Source organism: Octodon degus, unplaced genomic scaffold (genome assembly GCF_000260255.1).
Source record: "Octodon degus isolate 3935 unplaced genomic scaffold, OctDeg1.0 scaffold00019, whole genome shotgun sequence".
In the NCBI taxonomy this organism is placed as follows: domain Eukaryota; kingdom Metazoa; phylum Chordata; class Mammalia; order Rodentia; family Octodontidae; genus Octodon; species Octodon degus.
The window spans coordinates 3048662-3065735 of record NW_004524595.1 but is presented as its reverse complement, the minus strand read 5'-3'; the positions used below and the strand labels follow the sequence as shown (position 1 = coordinate 3065735).

General features: G+C 48.9%; 1 protein-coding gene across 1 annotated transcript in view; it reads left to right on the top strand.

Annotated features, from left to right (window-relative positions):
- Window positions 1-17074, top strand: part of Togaram2 (TOG array regulator of axonemal microtubules 2) — a 50002-nt gene that overhangs the window by 17365 nt on the left and 15563 nt on the right. The window contains exons 10-17 of the mRNA XM_023711107.1: window positions 684-837; window positions 1737-1842; window positions 2576-2811; window positions 4614-4772; window positions 8666-8783; window positions 9165-9259; window positions 10746-10935; window positions 11189-11405. Of these exons, the coding sequence (XP_023566875.1) occupies window positions 684-837; window positions 1737-1842; window positions 2576-2811; window positions 4614-4772; window positions 8666-8783; window positions 9165-9259; window positions 10746-10935; window positions 11189-11405 (1275 nt within the window). The remainder of the gene's footprint in view (window positions 1-683; window positions 838-1736; window positions 1843-2575; window positions 2812-4613; window positions 4773-8665; window positions 8784-9164; window positions 9260-10745; window positions 10936-11188; window positions 11406-17074) is intronic.

Genomic DNA, 17074 nt, shown 5'->3' with positions numbered 1-17074 from the left:
TGAGAACGGCTAACCAGGAAGTGTAATGTGGTAATGAGAGCTCTGGCCTAGAAGAGACCTCCTTTCTTTGCTGCATGAAGGATTTGGAGGGGCTCTGGGTGGGACCCCAGCTTCTCAGAATCCCTGCTAGCTTGGTGTATGCCTAGGGCATTGGACTAGATAGGAGGCCTTTGCAGTTCTTTCCTGTCCTCCCAGGATTTAGGATTCTAGTGTTTGTTCCACAAGGAAAGAAGGACCAGAAAACATGCCCTGTTATTTAATCATTCTTGCCTGTTATCAGTCCCTGTAACTGGGTGGCTCCATCTCGACCCTACATTGTCTCCTCAATGCTTTGTCTTTGGTACCAGGGATCGAATTCAGGACCTTGTGCTTGCCAGGCAGGTACTTACACTGCTGAGCTATCTCCCTGACTCTATTTAGTGATTTTTACTGTTCCTGCCTTCCTTGGGCCATCTGTCCCTGTTCAGACAACCTCATAAGGTGGTGGACATAGGAGTGCAAAAGCAGAGGCTCTGGGTGGGAATGAGGTTGGAACATGGCCAGATTAGGGAGTTGTTCAGGAACAGCTCACTGGGCTAAACTAGGCCAGGCCTTGAGGGAAGTGTTGGGAAGAGCAGCCTCCAGGGGTGTTTACCTGTCCTCCTGGGTGAGCTTGCCTTATCTTTCCTTTCCTGTGAATGTAGCTAACTCATTACCTGCGGTGCTCACTTTGGGGTCTCCTGAATGGAAGGAAGAAGAGGAAGAGGTGGATCTTAGAATCTTCAGGGAATTGCGGCCTTTCTCCAATCCTGAGCTGGGCTTGATGGATGCCCTTCAGGGTCTCAGCAGTAGTGACTGGTAAGGTGACCCCTTCTCTTTGTGCCCCACGACCTGGGTTGGGGTGGGGTGGGAAGGTCTGGAGAAGAACTTCTTTTCCCAGTTGTCCTTCTCTCCCTGGGCCCTAGTACTGTGGAAGGAAAAGCATTTGTGTGTGTGTGTGTGTGTGTGTACGTGTGCATGTATGTGCATGCGTGCGTGCATAGGTGTGCACATACCAGTGTGTGGTGTCTCTAGTTTCCAGTACTTGCCTTGGGTTCCCAAATGCCCCTGTGCACTGTTCTGTGAAATGCCAGAGCCAAGTATGACAAGTGTGAATGTGGCTTCAGAGTAGGGGGACCAAGAAGCTCACAGTCCTTTACTTCTCTAGATCAAGTAAACGTGCTCTGAGTGCGCCTCCCACTGTCCCAGTGAGACACCGGCTTAGTCATGAGTGGTGACCTTCGATTCAGAACTTTCACAGAAAGCCCACTAGGTCTCTGCCTCACTCTGAAAAGTGAGGGGACCCAAACAGGTCCTGGATGGCTTCAGGCCCAGAACTACTGGCACTAAAGGCTGACTAGGTGGGATCCCTATAAGATGGTAGTGGCACATGTCTGTAATTCCAGCACTCTGGGAGGTTGAGGCAAGAGATCACAGATTCAAGTCCTGCCTGGGCAATTTAGTGATTCAGAAAGACCCTCTCTCAAAATAGAGAGGAGACGGCTGGGCAGGAAGGGCAGGCTGGGCATGTAATTCACTGTAGAAGCACTGGGTTCAATTTCCAGCACCATCAAAATGTTTATGCCAAATGCATGGTTAGGACAGCAGGCCTAGGAAGCTCTGCCTCTCACTCTGAGGTGGGGGCAGCGACCCTCAGGTGGGCGAGGAGCCTGGGCTCCAGAGGGAGCAGCTGTGACAGATCTGGCCTTGATTCTCAGGCAGCTGAAGGAGAAGGGTTTGGTGGGCATCCAGCGCCTGGCAGCTTGTCACCCGGAGGTCCTCACGGGGCGGCTGCATGATGTGTCCTTGGCAGTGACCGGAGAGGTGAGACCTCCCCACCACCGTGTGCTGTGCCCCCACCCCTGGCCCCCCTCCTTTCCCTGGTGCAGGCTTTGAGGTACATCCTGCATCAGCTGTGGTGGGAGCTGTGGCTCCCCAGAACATGGGTGACACCAAGGTAAGAGGGGCCACCACCCCTCACGGGAACACCAAAGCTAAGTGTGTCCTTATTTGCAGCCTGTGGGAATTGAAACATCTAGAATTCCCTATGTCCTTTTGTGTCACAGCATCAAAATGTCTGAGGAGAGAGCATGTTCCGGGCCAGGTCCCCAGCCTGTCCCCAGGCCCTAGAGAGAGGCAGTGAGACGCACTGGAGCAGACCGCTCCAGCCGGGCTTGAGGGCTTGGACACAGAGAACGCTGTTGATGCTGGCCCTGTGGCGGCTGTCCTCCCTGCGTGTGGCCTGGCTCTGTGTCTTCCTCTGCCAAATGAGTGTCCTATGCTGCCTTCTCACAGTGGTTGTCAGATCAAGTCAGACACTTCTTTAGAGCACACTTTGAGGACTGACGTCAATTTCAGATAATAATGGTGGGATTCATAATTTTGATGTTTATGAAATGAGACTGTGCAGAGCTGCTGTAGGGCACTTGTTTTTGGTGTGGCAAGGGGTGATGGAGAGTGTGGCCAAAGAGATGGGGACATTCTATTCTCCATGCGTCCCTGAGCCCTTGACAGGGTCCAGCAGTCCTGGAGGGTCCCTCTCCTTCCTCTCTCCAAGGTCACCAACCTCCGCTCCAAGGTGTCCCGCTTGGCCATCAGCACTATGGGAGAACTTTTCCGGGCTTTGAAGAAAAGCATGGACCAGGAGGCTGAGGCGATCACGCGCTGCCTGCTGCAGAAGATGGGGAACACCAGCGAGTTCATCCAGTGCGCCGCCAGCCGGGCTCTGGGTGCCATGGTGGAGAACGTGACCCCTGCCCGGGCCCTGACAGCCCTCACTGCAGCGGGCGTCTAGTATGTGCTGAGTGTAGTCTGAGGTGTAGGGGTGGTCGGGGGAGGTGGGTAGGAGGGAGGGCCTGGGATGTGGAAGGAGATGGGAAGTGTAGGAGACAGAAACAGGGTGGAAGGGAAGCGGGAAGGGAGGTGGTAGAGAGTCCCTTAGGATGCCAGAGGGCCACCTTGCCCTCCCTACCTTCCTGGGTGAGAATGGGGCAAGTTCAGCTAGAGAAGCAGGAGTGTTGTTCTGCTCCAAGGTCCGGAAGCGCATGGTGACCATGGTAACGTCCCAGGATACAGGGTTGTGGCACACCCTTGGCTGTGCCCCAGGGGCTCTTTTCTCTCTCAGGGGAGCACTGCTTCTTTCTGATGAAATCTGGGCCAGTGTGGAGGGTGAAACATGCAAGTATGTTTCTCCTGGGGAGAGACGTGGAGTTGGCTACCATTGGAGCCAGGTTTGCTTTGCACCTAAGTCAAAACCAAACCAGAAGCAAAACCAAAGGCATTTCCCAAACCCTGTCTCTCCCTGGGCCAAGTACTTCTCTGCCCAGTAAGTCAGTTAACACAGACACAGGGAGTTTCTCAGTGGATCCCAGCACCTGCCACAACAGCCTACAGACCTTAGCTACTTTACCACTGCATACTCCAAAGGATGGTGCACACTGAGTTCACACTTCTAAGACACACTGTCTGAGTTCATACTGGATTGTTCCTTTACCTTTCTGGGCCTCTGTCTTTTCATCTGTAAAATGGGGACAATAATGAGGCGATTATGTGGAGCCAATGAATTGATTTGTGAGAGAACGCTTGGAACAAAGCCTGTCCCTGCTCAACAGTCACTGAGTGGTTGAATGGGGTGAAATTAATTGTACTCTTTCTGGGTTCTTCCTCTTACCTCAGCCTCTTCACCAGCAAAAGGATGGTAATAATAGTAGCTTGTGGAGCTGATGCGAGAGTTCGGCACAGTACCTGGCACAGAGCGTGAGGTCACTGGTCATTATCAATGGGACCAGGGTCGGATGTCCCGAGGCTTGTGTGTTTGAGTCCCCTGGGGATCTTGCTGCAGTACAAACTCTGCTTCAGCTTCAGTGTTGTGGCCCATGGCCCATGCTGAGCAGGGCTGTGATGTCCTTGTGTTCCACTGACACAGGACCCCGGGGAAAGGGTCAGTGCTGCCTGCGGCAATGCGGATGCAGAGATCTTGTGCAAAAGAGGTGACGTGCTGATGTGTTTCTCCTATCAGGGTTCAGGTCCCACCTGTTACAGTGAGCAAATCGCCTAGTTGAGTTTAGCAAGCTTGCCTTAAGCTTCTGTTAAGTGTCAGCTGCTGCTAAGTGTCAGGCTCTGTTGAGTTGCTCTAGAGAGAGAGATGGGTCCCTGTTCCCAGGACCCACTCAGGGCAGAGTCCCCAGGGTGTCACATGCATCCTTGGAACAAAGAAAGTGCTGCCTCATAAGAAGAAGTATCATGTTCTGCTGTGGGGCTGGGCAGGGGAGGGGAGAAACAGACCGAGTTGGGGGAAAGATGGGGAAGCTCTGGACGAAGGGCAGGCGCTTGGGCTCCACAACTGGGGAGCAGCGTATAGTTTCACACAGTTCTTCTTCGCTCCCTCATTGTTCCTGTTGTCACCTTTAACCCTGTGGATAGGAACTGACTGCCCTTTCTTCAAAGATTCCCCAGCCCATGTGCGCCAGGTTTTGGAGCCATGGTGGGCGTGGATAGAGGGGCTATGGTGTATGACTGCAATCTCTGTGTGCCCGCCTGAGGCTCCCAGTCCTGCCCTGTGACTGATGCCTCTGTGTGACTGGGTTTTCTTTCAGCCACCGAAACCCCTTAGTCCGGAAGTGCACAGCCGAGCACCTCTCAGCTGTCCTGGAGCAGATAGGGGCCGAGAAGCTTCTGTCCGGCAGCAGGGACAGCATTGATGTGCTGGTGCACACTCTGGTGAGGTTGGCTCAGGACTCCAACCAGGACACCAGGTAGGTTGGGTCCAGAGTCTGGGATGGGGAAGGCAAGTCACCAGCCCCGAGGGGCCAGGCCCTTCAGTGCAGCTTCCCTGGGTCATGCAAAGGTACAGTGGGATGGACAGAAGCCACGTCCTTCCCGTACAGCCATCGTCCGATCTCTCTCCAGTATCATATCAGGCCCCTTCAGGGAGTGGCCAGTGCCCCTTGCCTCCATAGCTCCCTTCCCCTTCCCCCTCCGCCTGATGTGATCTCACTCTGGTCTCTACCCAGCCCCACTTTTACTCTCTGTAAAACCACTCAAGCATTTTCTCAAGGTATTTAATGAGCATTGATTTTCCTATTAGAGATAAAGCAAATAAGAAGAATTAAGCCCTTGTTATCTGGGAGCACACCTCCTAGTTGTGTGAGATAGATAATAAACAAGTAAATGTTGTGATTGCTTTAGACACATAAGGGACCTGAAGGTAAGATGCAGCAAAGACTCAAGGGGGTGGGGAGGATCTAGGAACTGACCGGTGAGATGGAGGCCTCTATGCATCAGGCTGCATGATGTAGGCAGAGGAGATGGGACAAAGGCTGCTGCAGGAAAACAGCTCCGTGTGTGAGGAAGAAGGTGGCTGGGCTGGGGGAAAACACAGCCAAGCCGTGGTGGGACAGGCCACAGAGGCCTCAGAAGCCAAGGTCAGGGGTTGGAATTTGGGATCTTGTGATAGAAAGACTTTTTAGTAGGAGCGCTATGAGGAATTTGAAGATTTGAAGTGGGATCTGATTGTCAAAGTGAAGACTGAGGCTAAGTTGGTTCTAGCTGTTAGAGGAGGGCCAGTTATCAGCACCTCTTTTGAATGTCAGTATGTGTGTCTAGTGCTCTGGCTCTAACCCTATCCTGATGCGTCCATGTGTGGCCAGCAGGCTCTCGAGGCCATGTCACATGTGTCACCCACTAGCCCCTCTGTGTGCTCCTTTCTGTCATTTCCCCCCATGGAGAAGGGTGCTGTGCCTACCTGCCCCACATGTGTCTTGGCCCCCACAGAGCTGAGCTGGGATCTTCATGGATAAGCTGAGGGTCCTTAGCATTGGAGGTCCAGTGGGATGAGGCTACCCCATGTCCTGGCCCTCGGCTTCTCTTGTGCCAGCCAAGGTGTCTACATCCCCAGGGCCTGACTGTTATGTGGCAGTATCTGGACATCCAATTTTTATCAACCTAATGGTTTTGTGAAAGTGACAGTTTATTGTTTTCAGAGAGACTTCTACCTAATGACTGGGTCTTATTTTTTCATATGCTTGCTAGCTGTTTGATTTTTTTTAAAAAAAAATCTCTTGGCTGCTCAGTGGAGGATTGATGGTGGGAGAGAGGGCCCCAGTGGAGGAGGACAGCAAACAGGTGGCTATGAAAGTGGATGGCTTCAGTGTACAGTGAAGGCACAGCCAACAGCATATGGTGGCTAGGGGCTCAAAGACCAATGGAAGATGCCTCTGAGGTTCTTAAGAGAATAGCTGAGTGAATAATAGGGCTGAAAGAGGGACAGTGGTGGACAGAGTTAGAATGCTTATCTTCACTTCCTGTTTATCTGTCCTTCTTGGCAGAGGGCTAGAAATCAAGACCTGATATGATACAGATTTATGTCCTCTCCTGTCTGAGAGCCCTCTGACTTCGGACAATGCTGGCTATGTTTCATTTTCCTTTTTGGAGCCCTGCGATTGCACTTTGGTTTCTGTGTCACTGGCGCTCTGGTTCATCCCTGTTGCCAGGGGCTGTGTTGCTCCCCGCCTACAATCTGAACAGAGGTGGCTGGGCGTGGCTTCAGTTGTTCAGGCTCCTCTTTTTCGGGCTCACACCCCTTAGGCTCCACCCACCAGCAAACTTTGATGCTTTCCAGTCTGGTTCTCCAGCCCAGACCTTTTCTCAAACATCAGCTTCCAATCTGTAGTATCTCTAGAGGAACTGTCACCAAATGTTCTACTGTTACCTTCAGCAAAAAGTGTCCCTAAAGAAACTCATTGTTTCCTCCCAAGCTGCCTCTCTGTGCTGCAGCTATTGTACAAAGTCACCCTTATTTACCAAGCCACCCAAGGTGCAAAGCAGGAACACTGGGCCTCACTGGACTAAGATGCGTTTCCCCCATGCTGTAAGTCCTATACCAACCCGGATCTAATAGTCACTCTCACAGTCACTGCTAGGCAGTGGGAATCACTTGTGTTTCACTACTTACACATTTGCAGACTTCGCTGTTGCTGCTTGTATAAACTTCTGAATTACATTTGGATTGTAGAAACTGGGGCGTGGCCCTTCATTGGCTTGCCCACCCTTTGACTCCTTTTCAGAAATCATAATAATTTGGGTACTCTACAGAGAATTGTTGGGTTTAATTACAGTTTCAAAAGTAGAAATCTACTATGACTTGGCCTCATGATGAATAGTCACTATTCATCATGTGTGGGAGAGGTGTGGGAACAAAACAGGGCGACATGAGTTAGACAGCGAGGGAACAAATATTGTTGAAGGAACAACCCAAATTCCACATTCTGTTGCAAAGCAACCACCAAAATCTTTACCTGAACAAAAAAGGTAGTGACCTTTTAGACGTGATTCAGTGTCCGGAAGGCAGTGGAAACTGCCAGCATTTTCTTTTTCTGTTTTACTTTAGTGAAAATTAAAGTAACGATGCATTTTACCATCAGGAGAGTCTTAGGTTGGATGAAATATGTTAATTCTAGGTGTTTCCTTCTCCATGTCTGAGCAGCCACAAAATCCTGTAGCTTTAGCCCTGTAAGAAGCTCCTGACTGCAGCTGCCTTTTCTGATCCCCTTGTGCCTTACTGCAGGTGTCGGTGTCTTGCCTGGGCCGTGACGGTGGCTTCTGAACTGGCCTCCTAGGCTCCAGCCTGACCCCCACCAATCTGCCCTCCATACCACTGCCAGAGACATTTAGACTAACGTGTAGACCCCTCAGCTCCCCACTGCCCACAGGCCTCAGCCCACATCCTTGGTGTCTCCCAGAACAGGACTCTGCCCTCGTCCCCAGCCCATTCTCTCCCTGTGGTGAACCTCTGCTCACAGTTCCTCAAGCGTTCCCTGCTCTCGAGCCAGGCTACCTACTGAGCCCTGCAATGGCTCCTCCTTCCTACTCCCCGGTCCTGTCTTACTTGTGAGCTCCTACTCATCCACCAATCCCAATCCTGGAGTCGCCTCCTCAGTAACCGCTTCACCTCGATTCCTTTCCCCAGCTTCCACTGCATACTAAGTAGTGCTGACCGCTCACTCCTGTGCTATCCTGTTTGTGCGCTTCTCAGGTTTCTGAATTTCGCATTCTAGACAGTAATCAGATCTGTTTCAGTTTAGTCATTCAACATAATATTGGGTAGTTCAATGGGTACTTGTGAAGAGTATTAAATGATAGGAAAGGAAAACTGATGATAAAATGAAATGACTGGATACATATATGCACAGTTCTGATATCAATCAAAATGTATGTACACAGAAGACAGGCTATGAGACCATGTATATATTTTTCTTTTCTGCTATACTGGGGATTAAACTCAGTACAGAAATGTAATTTTGTTTTAAAATTTGAGGCTCTTGCTAAATTACTAAATTTTTCAGGCTGGGCTTGAATTTATAGTCTTCCTGCCTCAGTCTCCCAGAGTGCTAGGATTACAGGTATGTGCAGTCATACCTGGCTGAAAACATGGAAACTTTTAATAGTGATTTTTTTCTTGGTAATGACATTGTGGGTGCTATCCATCTTTTATGAATCAAAAATTTTACTATGTAGGGACTGCTTTCATAATAGAAAAAGTATTAAAATCTTTCCTGTGTCAGTTAGGAAACTTAAGCAAAGCTATAGAGAAAAATTTGTCATGTACTTCTGTGGCTGTTCCTCCGTCTTCCTCCTTCTCCCCTGACAGGTTCTATGGCCGGAGGATGGTGACTATCTTGATGGCAAATGCTAAGTTTGACACGTTTTTGAAGCAGTCCCTTCCATCTCATGACTTGCGAAAAGTTATGGCAACCATCAAGCAGCGGGTGAGCAGAGGACACTGAGTTGCAGTCTTTGAGGGTGAGGTCAGAGCAGAGCCTGCCAGCCCTTGTGTGGGCAGTGGAGCGGGGACTGGACCCCACCAGTCTTTCTGGGTAGGGTAATGTGCTTCTGTCCCCTGTGTTCCTACCTGCTCCTACCTGGAGCAAAGGTTCCTTGAATTTCCTGGGCCTCCACACCTTCATCTGTTCAGTGGGGATGTTAGTCTCTATACCAGTCACCACCAGGGCTCTGGAAGGCTCAACTATGACCCTGAGCTCTCCCAGGGGGAAGGGTTTATTCCTCTTGTTAAGGGCTTCTACTGGAATGTTGGGAAGCTCACTAAAGGGATGCTCATTTTGGCTTAAGTTCTGCATATATTTTTCAAGGGACTAGAAGATAACTATGAACTTCCATCTGCCCAAGGCCGCAAGGTGTCAAGGAGTCTGGTGGCATGTGAGAACGGGCTGCCCTGTGAGGAGGGGTATGGCTGCTCTTGTCTCTCTGGGGTTCCATGTCCAACATTGCCTGCAGAGGCATCTTGCTTTCCAAAGGCTAGGGGTGGATCTGGGGTAGATCATGGATTTGGGGTATGGCTGAGATCTGCTTGGTTTTACAATAGGGATGGATGGATTTATAGGAAGTGTCCTCCAGCCACATCTTGGGCAGACCAAATCTTGGGCTTGAGAACACCCACCAGTAGAGTTGGTTCCTGGAGTCTTGGCCAAGGGAGTTCCATTCCATTATGATAAGTGAGATGTGCTATTGGCCTGGCTCCCAGTTTTCACTTAGATCAGAGATCTTTTGGCCATCAGAATGGCCAACCTGGCACTGATTGAAAGGCAGAGTTGAAGCCCAGGCAGACCAGGTGGTCTAGTGGAAGTGCTGAAGGGTAGTACTGGGAGCATCTAGAAACTAAGCAGGAATCCAATGGTCACTCCTATGTTTAAAATTCAAATTCTTCTGCAGTTTCTTCGGATGATCATATCTGACTCCTTAGAAGGGTGCCAGCTAAGGCCTACCTCTGCAGTAGTAACTTCCTGCACTCTCCCTCTCTCAGCCCACCAGGTCAGAGCAGCTCCTTCCACTCTGCACTCTGCCTCCCTGCTGTGCTTTTCTTTATGCAGTCCAGTCCTCACTTAGAGCAAGCCTGTTGATTCTGCAAGAATCTAAAGCACCTACTTAGAATAAGCTTAGCAAAGCACAGGGACCACGGTTCAATCCCCCAGCACCACATGCCAGCCAGCCCCGCCCCCTGGTGGGCTGAGCTGGCCACACACACACACACACACACACACACACACACACAAAATTTAAAAAAAAAGAATCAGCTCCCCTGTTGCCTTCCCCAAAATGGCTCTGTGCCCCACATTCTCAGAGTGGGTGACTGCTCCTTGTTCTTTATAACTCTGCCTTCCATTGGTCCATGAGCTCCTTAAGGCAAAGACCATGTTTCTTACCTTTCTGTCAGTGTGCAGCACAGCTCTGGTAGGCAAGAGTGTAGGATGCAGGAAGAACAAGTGGGAGTTGGATGGTGTTGGGTCCTGTTAGGTGTGATCTCAGTGTACAGCATGAACTCAGTGACTCTGGCTTTGTACTGAGGGTGGGAGCTAGGAGTCTGTATGGAGCTGCTCTCATACTGGCTGGACTGGCCCCAGAGCTCTGATGAGCATGGGATCCAATGTCAGGGAATAGGCTTCTCAACATTTTCCCAGATACTGGAGGAATGGGAGCAAAGCCTAACCAACCAAGTGCAGGATAGAGGCATCAGGGAGAAGGTGGTAGAAAAGAGACTCCCAGGATTCCCAAGATTAGTGTTCCCAAGCAGCAGGTGGAGGAGAACAGGGTGAGAACCAAACCATGGTGACAGTTGTCTCTGCCCCACCTGCCAGTAAGAGGAGCACAGGGCAGCAGACGTGGTCATCACTTGGAGCTCTTTCCCCAGGGGTCAGATCCTCCTCCCCCCCTAGATCTGGCTCCTATGGCCCAAGGCTGGTGACGCACTCCTCCCTTCGGGGAGGTGTGGAGATAGCAGAGCAACTTCGGGAACTGACGAGTCTGCTGGAGGCCAAAGAGTACCAGTCTCGGATGGAAGGTGTGGGGCGGCTCCTTGAACACTGCAAGACCAAGCCAGAGCTCATTGTGGCCAACCTGGTCCAGGTGAGTGTCGCTCACCTCTGCATTCTCATCTTTTCTCTCTGGTGCATGCAGCTTCAATTTGGAAAACTGAACCAGATTGGATGTTGTACCTGAACTCTCAGGGAAACTTTTGCCCTCCACTTGGTCTTGGCAATGCCAAAAGCCTGCTGGATGTGCCCGAGGGGCTGGGCACATGTTGGAAATTCTGAGTCTCTGGTTCTCTTGTCCCTCTGGCAGACTGATGGTGGGCTCTTGGCATTTGTTCTCTCAAAAGGTCTTTGATGCTTTCACTCCAAGGCTTCAGGATTCCAACAAAAAAGTGAACCAGTGGGCTCTGGAGTCCCTTGCCAAGATGATACCCCTGCTGAAGGACAGCGTGAACCCCATGCTGCTTTCCCTCATCATTGCAGTTGCAGACAACCTCAACTCCAAGAACTTGGGGATTGCCAGTGCCGCTGCCAGTGTGCTGGATGCCATGCTAGAGAGCCTGGGTGAGTGCCCCACTGCAATCCCCGTGGAGCTCCAGGAGGCAGCTGGCTCCCAAGGCACCATGCTGCCTGGGGATCAAAACAATGGTGCATGGCCCTGGCTGGTTCTTGAGCCAGATGTTTCTTCAGAGGCTGCTCAGGGCAGCCAGTGACATCCCAGGGCCTGTAGGACTCTTGGCTGGGGGCTTCTCCATGTCTTGTCCACATGGACACTGGTGATGAAGAGGGGCAGTGATGTGGTGATGTGGAGATGACCTAGTTTTAGCTCCTTTGTGACTATACCAGGAAAATACACCCCTGGGGCCACCCAACCCCTCAGTGGGTGAGTGAGGAGTACTGGGCAAGGCTGAAAGCATGAGGGTCAGGTGATGGGTGCAAGGGAGAATGGAGAGTTGGAACAGGGAACTAAAAAAAAAGAACTATGGAGGAGACATCAGGAAAAGCAAGAGGCTCTCACTTCCTCATGTACTTCCTAATGTGCATCCATTAGGTGGAATTCTTGGTGCAGCTGTGTCTGTCCTTTTCCTTTCATAGGTGGTATTTGGTGTATGTGGTCTATAGATGAAAGCACTGAGAAAGTAGCACACTAGTAGCCTTAAGTCTTGGCTGATAGAAGATGAGTTTGGCGAACAGGTCTCACCTCCATGGGAGGAGCTCATGATCTGAACATTTGGCTTCACTTTCCCTGCAGCTGTATGTCTCTGTGGGCACTGGGCCTGTCCTGCCTCTGGCATCACACACCATCCCATGCGGGGCTGGACACACCTCTTGGCACACTCTTCCCTGCCCTATTTCCGTGCTGTGGCCCGAGTCCAGCTCCTAGGGCTGGGACAGCAGCTGTGTCCTTGGCGGAGCCACCAAGAGGAGTTACAGTTACAAATCAAAGGCCTGGTCAAGCCCTTCTCTGCCTTTTAAGTTCATAAATATTGTCAATTTCCACTTTTCATCTCAGAAGGAATTTATGATTTGCTGAGTTTGTTGCTGTAGAACAAACAATATAAATCCAGCTCTAAATTATGGTTTGTTCTCAGCGAGGCTCTGGGTAAGTGAGATTGCTGTTTCCAATAACCAAGGCTCTTGGTAAATCATTGTGGGCCTTGGATTTATTGGGAAAGCTGGCACAAAGCAGAATGGGTTTTGGATGTTTGAGGAGGATGAGCATTCATGTCTGGGGAGAGGAGTGTTAACTCTTCTTCTCCTGGGGAACTTCAGCTTTTGCTCTTTGCCACCTGGCCAGTCTCCTTGGGCATGGGGCAGCTTGAAGCTTTGGGCTACAGAATCTGGTGTCTCTCATGGTCATAAGCTTGCCTATATTTGGGCCCACTATACCCACCTGGGATGGGCACCATGGAAATCAGGGGACTTGGGGTTGGTCTAGGTATCAACCTGTTTTCTATTACTATAACTGTTGGAGTCCCCTCCTGGTTCTTGTCTCAGTCCAAGAAGTCTATATTTATAATCCCCAAAATATGTTATTGGAATCCCACCAATTTAATTCCAATCTACCACTCCCAGTGCAATCCATGGCAAAAATAAAGACACTAAAACATATTTATAATTATGGGGAACCAAGGGGTCCTAAGTTCAGCCATGGGGATGGCTATCCGAACAAAGGCCTTGACCCAGGGCTGCACCCAGGTTTTATTCAGTCAGGAAGAGGTGGCTTGAGGATGAATGACTGAGAATTGCAGGAAGCAGGTGAGTACTGTGAGCTGGGCTAGGTAGGAGGCCTGTGTTTACCTCTGCATATTGCAGAAAAAATGATTTGCATTATACTATTGAGATAGTATCTCATATTTTGAGGTCTGGTGCTTCGGCTCTGATGTGTAATCTTTCAAACCCCATGAAGTCATAGCCTCTATCTCGAGGCTCAATCCCAGCTGACAGTGTGGAGCACTGGCTCTTTGTCCTGTCTCAACCTAGCTTGTATTAATGAGCAGCAGTGGGTTATCATTATGGGTTATCAGGGAAACATGCCTGCCGTCTTCAAAGCCTACCACCAGCACCTTGGCTAGACCAACATGCATTGCTTAAAGCCAACTGAAAGGATAAGGAAAAGTCCTAGCCAGCTCTGTACCTATTAATACATGGATATAGGGTCAGGCACAGCCCAAATGGAAACAACTGCTCTTCTTTCAAGGACAGTTGCCTGGAAGGTCCTCTGCAATAACAAAATTGTCAAGGCTGGATACTTTAGAAAGAAAAGAGGTTTTCTTAGCTCACAATTCTAAAAGTCCAAGAGTGTGGCATCAGCTTCTGTTTAGCTCCTGTGGTGAGGGCCTCAAAATAGATGACATCACAACAGGGGAGTAGAAAAATACGAGATTCCACGGGGAGACAGAAGGTCAGAAACTAAGCAGAGGCTCATCTTTCTCTTTTCATAACAATCCTCACTAGTGGGAACTAACTCATTCTTTCAGGCCATGAGACCTATGACCTACTTTCTTGTAGACCTCTCCTCATAGAGGTTCCTCCACCTCCCCATGTTTCCATACTGAGGACCAAGCTTCCAATGCACGAAAGACCTTCAGGGGAACAAACCACATTCAAATCCTGTCAGCCTGTTCTTGTGGTCTGACCACACTTTGAAGTAGGGTCACTGATACCAGGAACACACCTGTCGTTCTGCCTTCTCTCTGGCATTGGATGTCCTTGTAGGCTTCCTCTGGGCCATCAGTCAGAGCCTTTGGACTGGGAGAATGAAGGCTGGTGTGAGGGGACTGTATGAAATACACTGTCTTGGCTGCAGGTGATTTTTGAGCAGGTATGGTAAGGAGCTCTCGGCCAGATGGCTTTCCTGTGTGCCATACCCTGTCAGTCCAATCAGCAAATAAGGAACATTTTTGAAAGCATTCTTAGCTATGAAGGGGCAAACTGATTCCTATGTTCATGGAGGCCCAAGCTGCAAGGATTCAGGGTAGACCAAGAATTCATCATTGTCACCAAGTTGTCCCCAGGAATGGATTTCATTGGCTTATAATGCTCTGAGCCTGGGCTGCAGGGATAAATGGACATAAATAATGTAAATTCCTGCTGCCTGGGGGGCTATGGGATAGCTCTGGGGCCTGGGGAAGTTGAGATGGGATAGAAGAGGCACAGCTTTCCCATCACTCAAGATGAGCCTGAGGATTCTATTGGTTTCTTTGAGTAGGGACAGTAGGGGGAGCTTAGCACCCCAGGGACCCTCCTGGAAATTGCTTGAAGTAGCTTGATGTAGGGAACTTTCTCTGAGCTTGTTGCCTCATGCCCTCCTGGGAGTTCTGGGCTCCAGGACTGGTAAATGCTGTGTAATGCTTAAAAGGGAAAGTCACAAAGCCTTGGCTTAGCATCTTCATATTTATAACTGCATGGCCAGGGCATCAAAAACAATGTTAGTCGAGGTCATCAGGTCATCTTCTGGCCCACAGTACAGATGGCACAACCAAATGAGAGGGTGGCCTGCTTGGGTGACCTCTAAAGAAGTCCTTTGACTTTAAAAGTGAGTGCTAAGTGGACTCATCAGCCCAAACCATCTCTTCTAGTTCCTTGCTTTTCCTGAGAGTGGGTGGAGCTGAGAGATATGTAGGCTGACAGAGCAGATGAGGATTTCCACTACTGTCCTTTGGGGGAGGGGGACAGTGTGAAAGGAGATAGATCTGCCTTGGCATCTCTCCACTTTTCTGACTCTGTCACATTCTTTCTACTTATCCCCAAAAACAACTGATTTCAGGGACATTATTCTGGGGATTAACTAAGTTTCTGATCAGACTGGTTGACCCTGTCATTGAGCTCTGTCACTGGGTTAGTTACAAAAGAAACTTCCCTACAGGTGGCTGAGGACTCAGCCTCTGCCTGATGACCTTCACATTTAGGCTTCTCAGAGCCAAAGGAGCTCTCTTAATTTAGCCCAGTCCTGGCCAGTGCTGGAGACGGCTGATAAGCTTGGAATGGGGGTGGTTTCAGATCTACTTCCACTGTTTTGCTGAGTTTAAACTTATTACCTTGTGTAAATCATATGACCAATGTTACGCTGTCAATGAAAGTAGAAACTCATCGTGGTGCTTCTCCATCATACAGACTGCTTAACATATCTCTATCTCCTATTTCTGCCTACACATATACACACTTCTCTAATTAAAATGATAGTGTGAATAAATTTTGATTTTGCTTCCTTAAACTATCCACTTTCCCATGCTATTATGTATTCTTAGTTAACTTAAAAATATGAAATCTGTTTCAGCACCATAAAAGACATAGAGAGAAAACAGAAAATATTATTATTAATATTTAATTATTTTTATTAACAATATTTTATTAATAATTAATAATTATTAATATTATTAATGAGAAAACAGAAAATATGAAGCATTTGCAAAGAAAAAAACTCCTTACTTAAGTGAGCCCCTCCTCATACACACCACTGTGAGAGACCATGATTACCATTTGGCATTCTTCATTTTAGATTTTTTTTCTGCATATTTGTGAACATAGTTATGTTCATAAATTTGACTTTGCATCCTGCTTGAAAGAAACCAGAATACGAACATTTCCATAGGATTACACTCTTGAGTTGCTCATGACAGCTCCTCCTGGAGTGTCTGCATGCCTCTGTGTAGGTGGACCACTCCCCATCTTTCTCAGAGAGGAGCATGCTTACTCCTAGCACCACAGAGGCTGTGGCATCTCATAGCTTACTGGGTGTTATGCTCAATGTGGGGAGGCCGATGTGACTCCAGTTTCTTTATTGTCACTGTCCATGCTGTTTTTTGTTTGTTTTGAGAAGAGTCTCACTATGTAATTCAGGCTGACCTTAAACTCACTATGTGTAGCCCAGGCTAGCCTTAAACTTGCAGTGATCCTCCTGCCTCTGTCTCCTGGGTACTGGACTTACAAGTGTGTGCCACTACACCTTTGTAATTTCTTAAAAGCTCTATTCTGGCTTCCCAGGAGCCTGAGGATAACCCAGTGGCCATGGAGCTTAGCTGGATGGGACGGATATGAAGTTCCCAGACCTCAGTGCCACTGTAGAAAGGTGAACCTGGCCAGGAAGACAGAATCTGTGGCCTACCAGCCAGTGGCTACTGCTCCCTATTACATGGCTTTTAAGATATTCTCTTCATTTCAAGGTCAGTCTTGGCTTCCTGTTCAGGCAGAAGAGACTATGAAAACTCAGGACACACTAACAAAGCACTGATGTTAAACTTTCAAAAGTTAAGTTCTTAAGTGGTCTTTCTACCATGAATCATGAATAATCATAATCAAAACAAAAATAGCTGCTATTTCTATTGCAATGACAGGTTCTAGGCATGATCTTAAGCACTGTGCCAATCATTTAATCATCACAGCAACTCTATGAGAAGGTTCTAGGATCATCCTCATTTAATAATGAGAAAAGTGAGGCATAGAGATAGTAACTAGCCTATTCAATGTAATATAGTAAAATGTGGAAGAGCCAGGTTTAAACTGATGTGTTCTGCATGCAGAGCATGTACTGTTCATCACTATGCTTTATTGCCTCTTATTAAACCTGAGCATGACCTAAAAGTTGAACCTTCATGTTAGGAGCAGCTGGAGAAAGACAGGCCAGCTGCCGGGGTTTAGTGCACTGGGCTTCATAAACCAACTTAGGAAAACTTGCTTGGTTCTGATATCATCCTGCCTTCCACAGGCAGTTATTAAGCACTGTTGTGAAT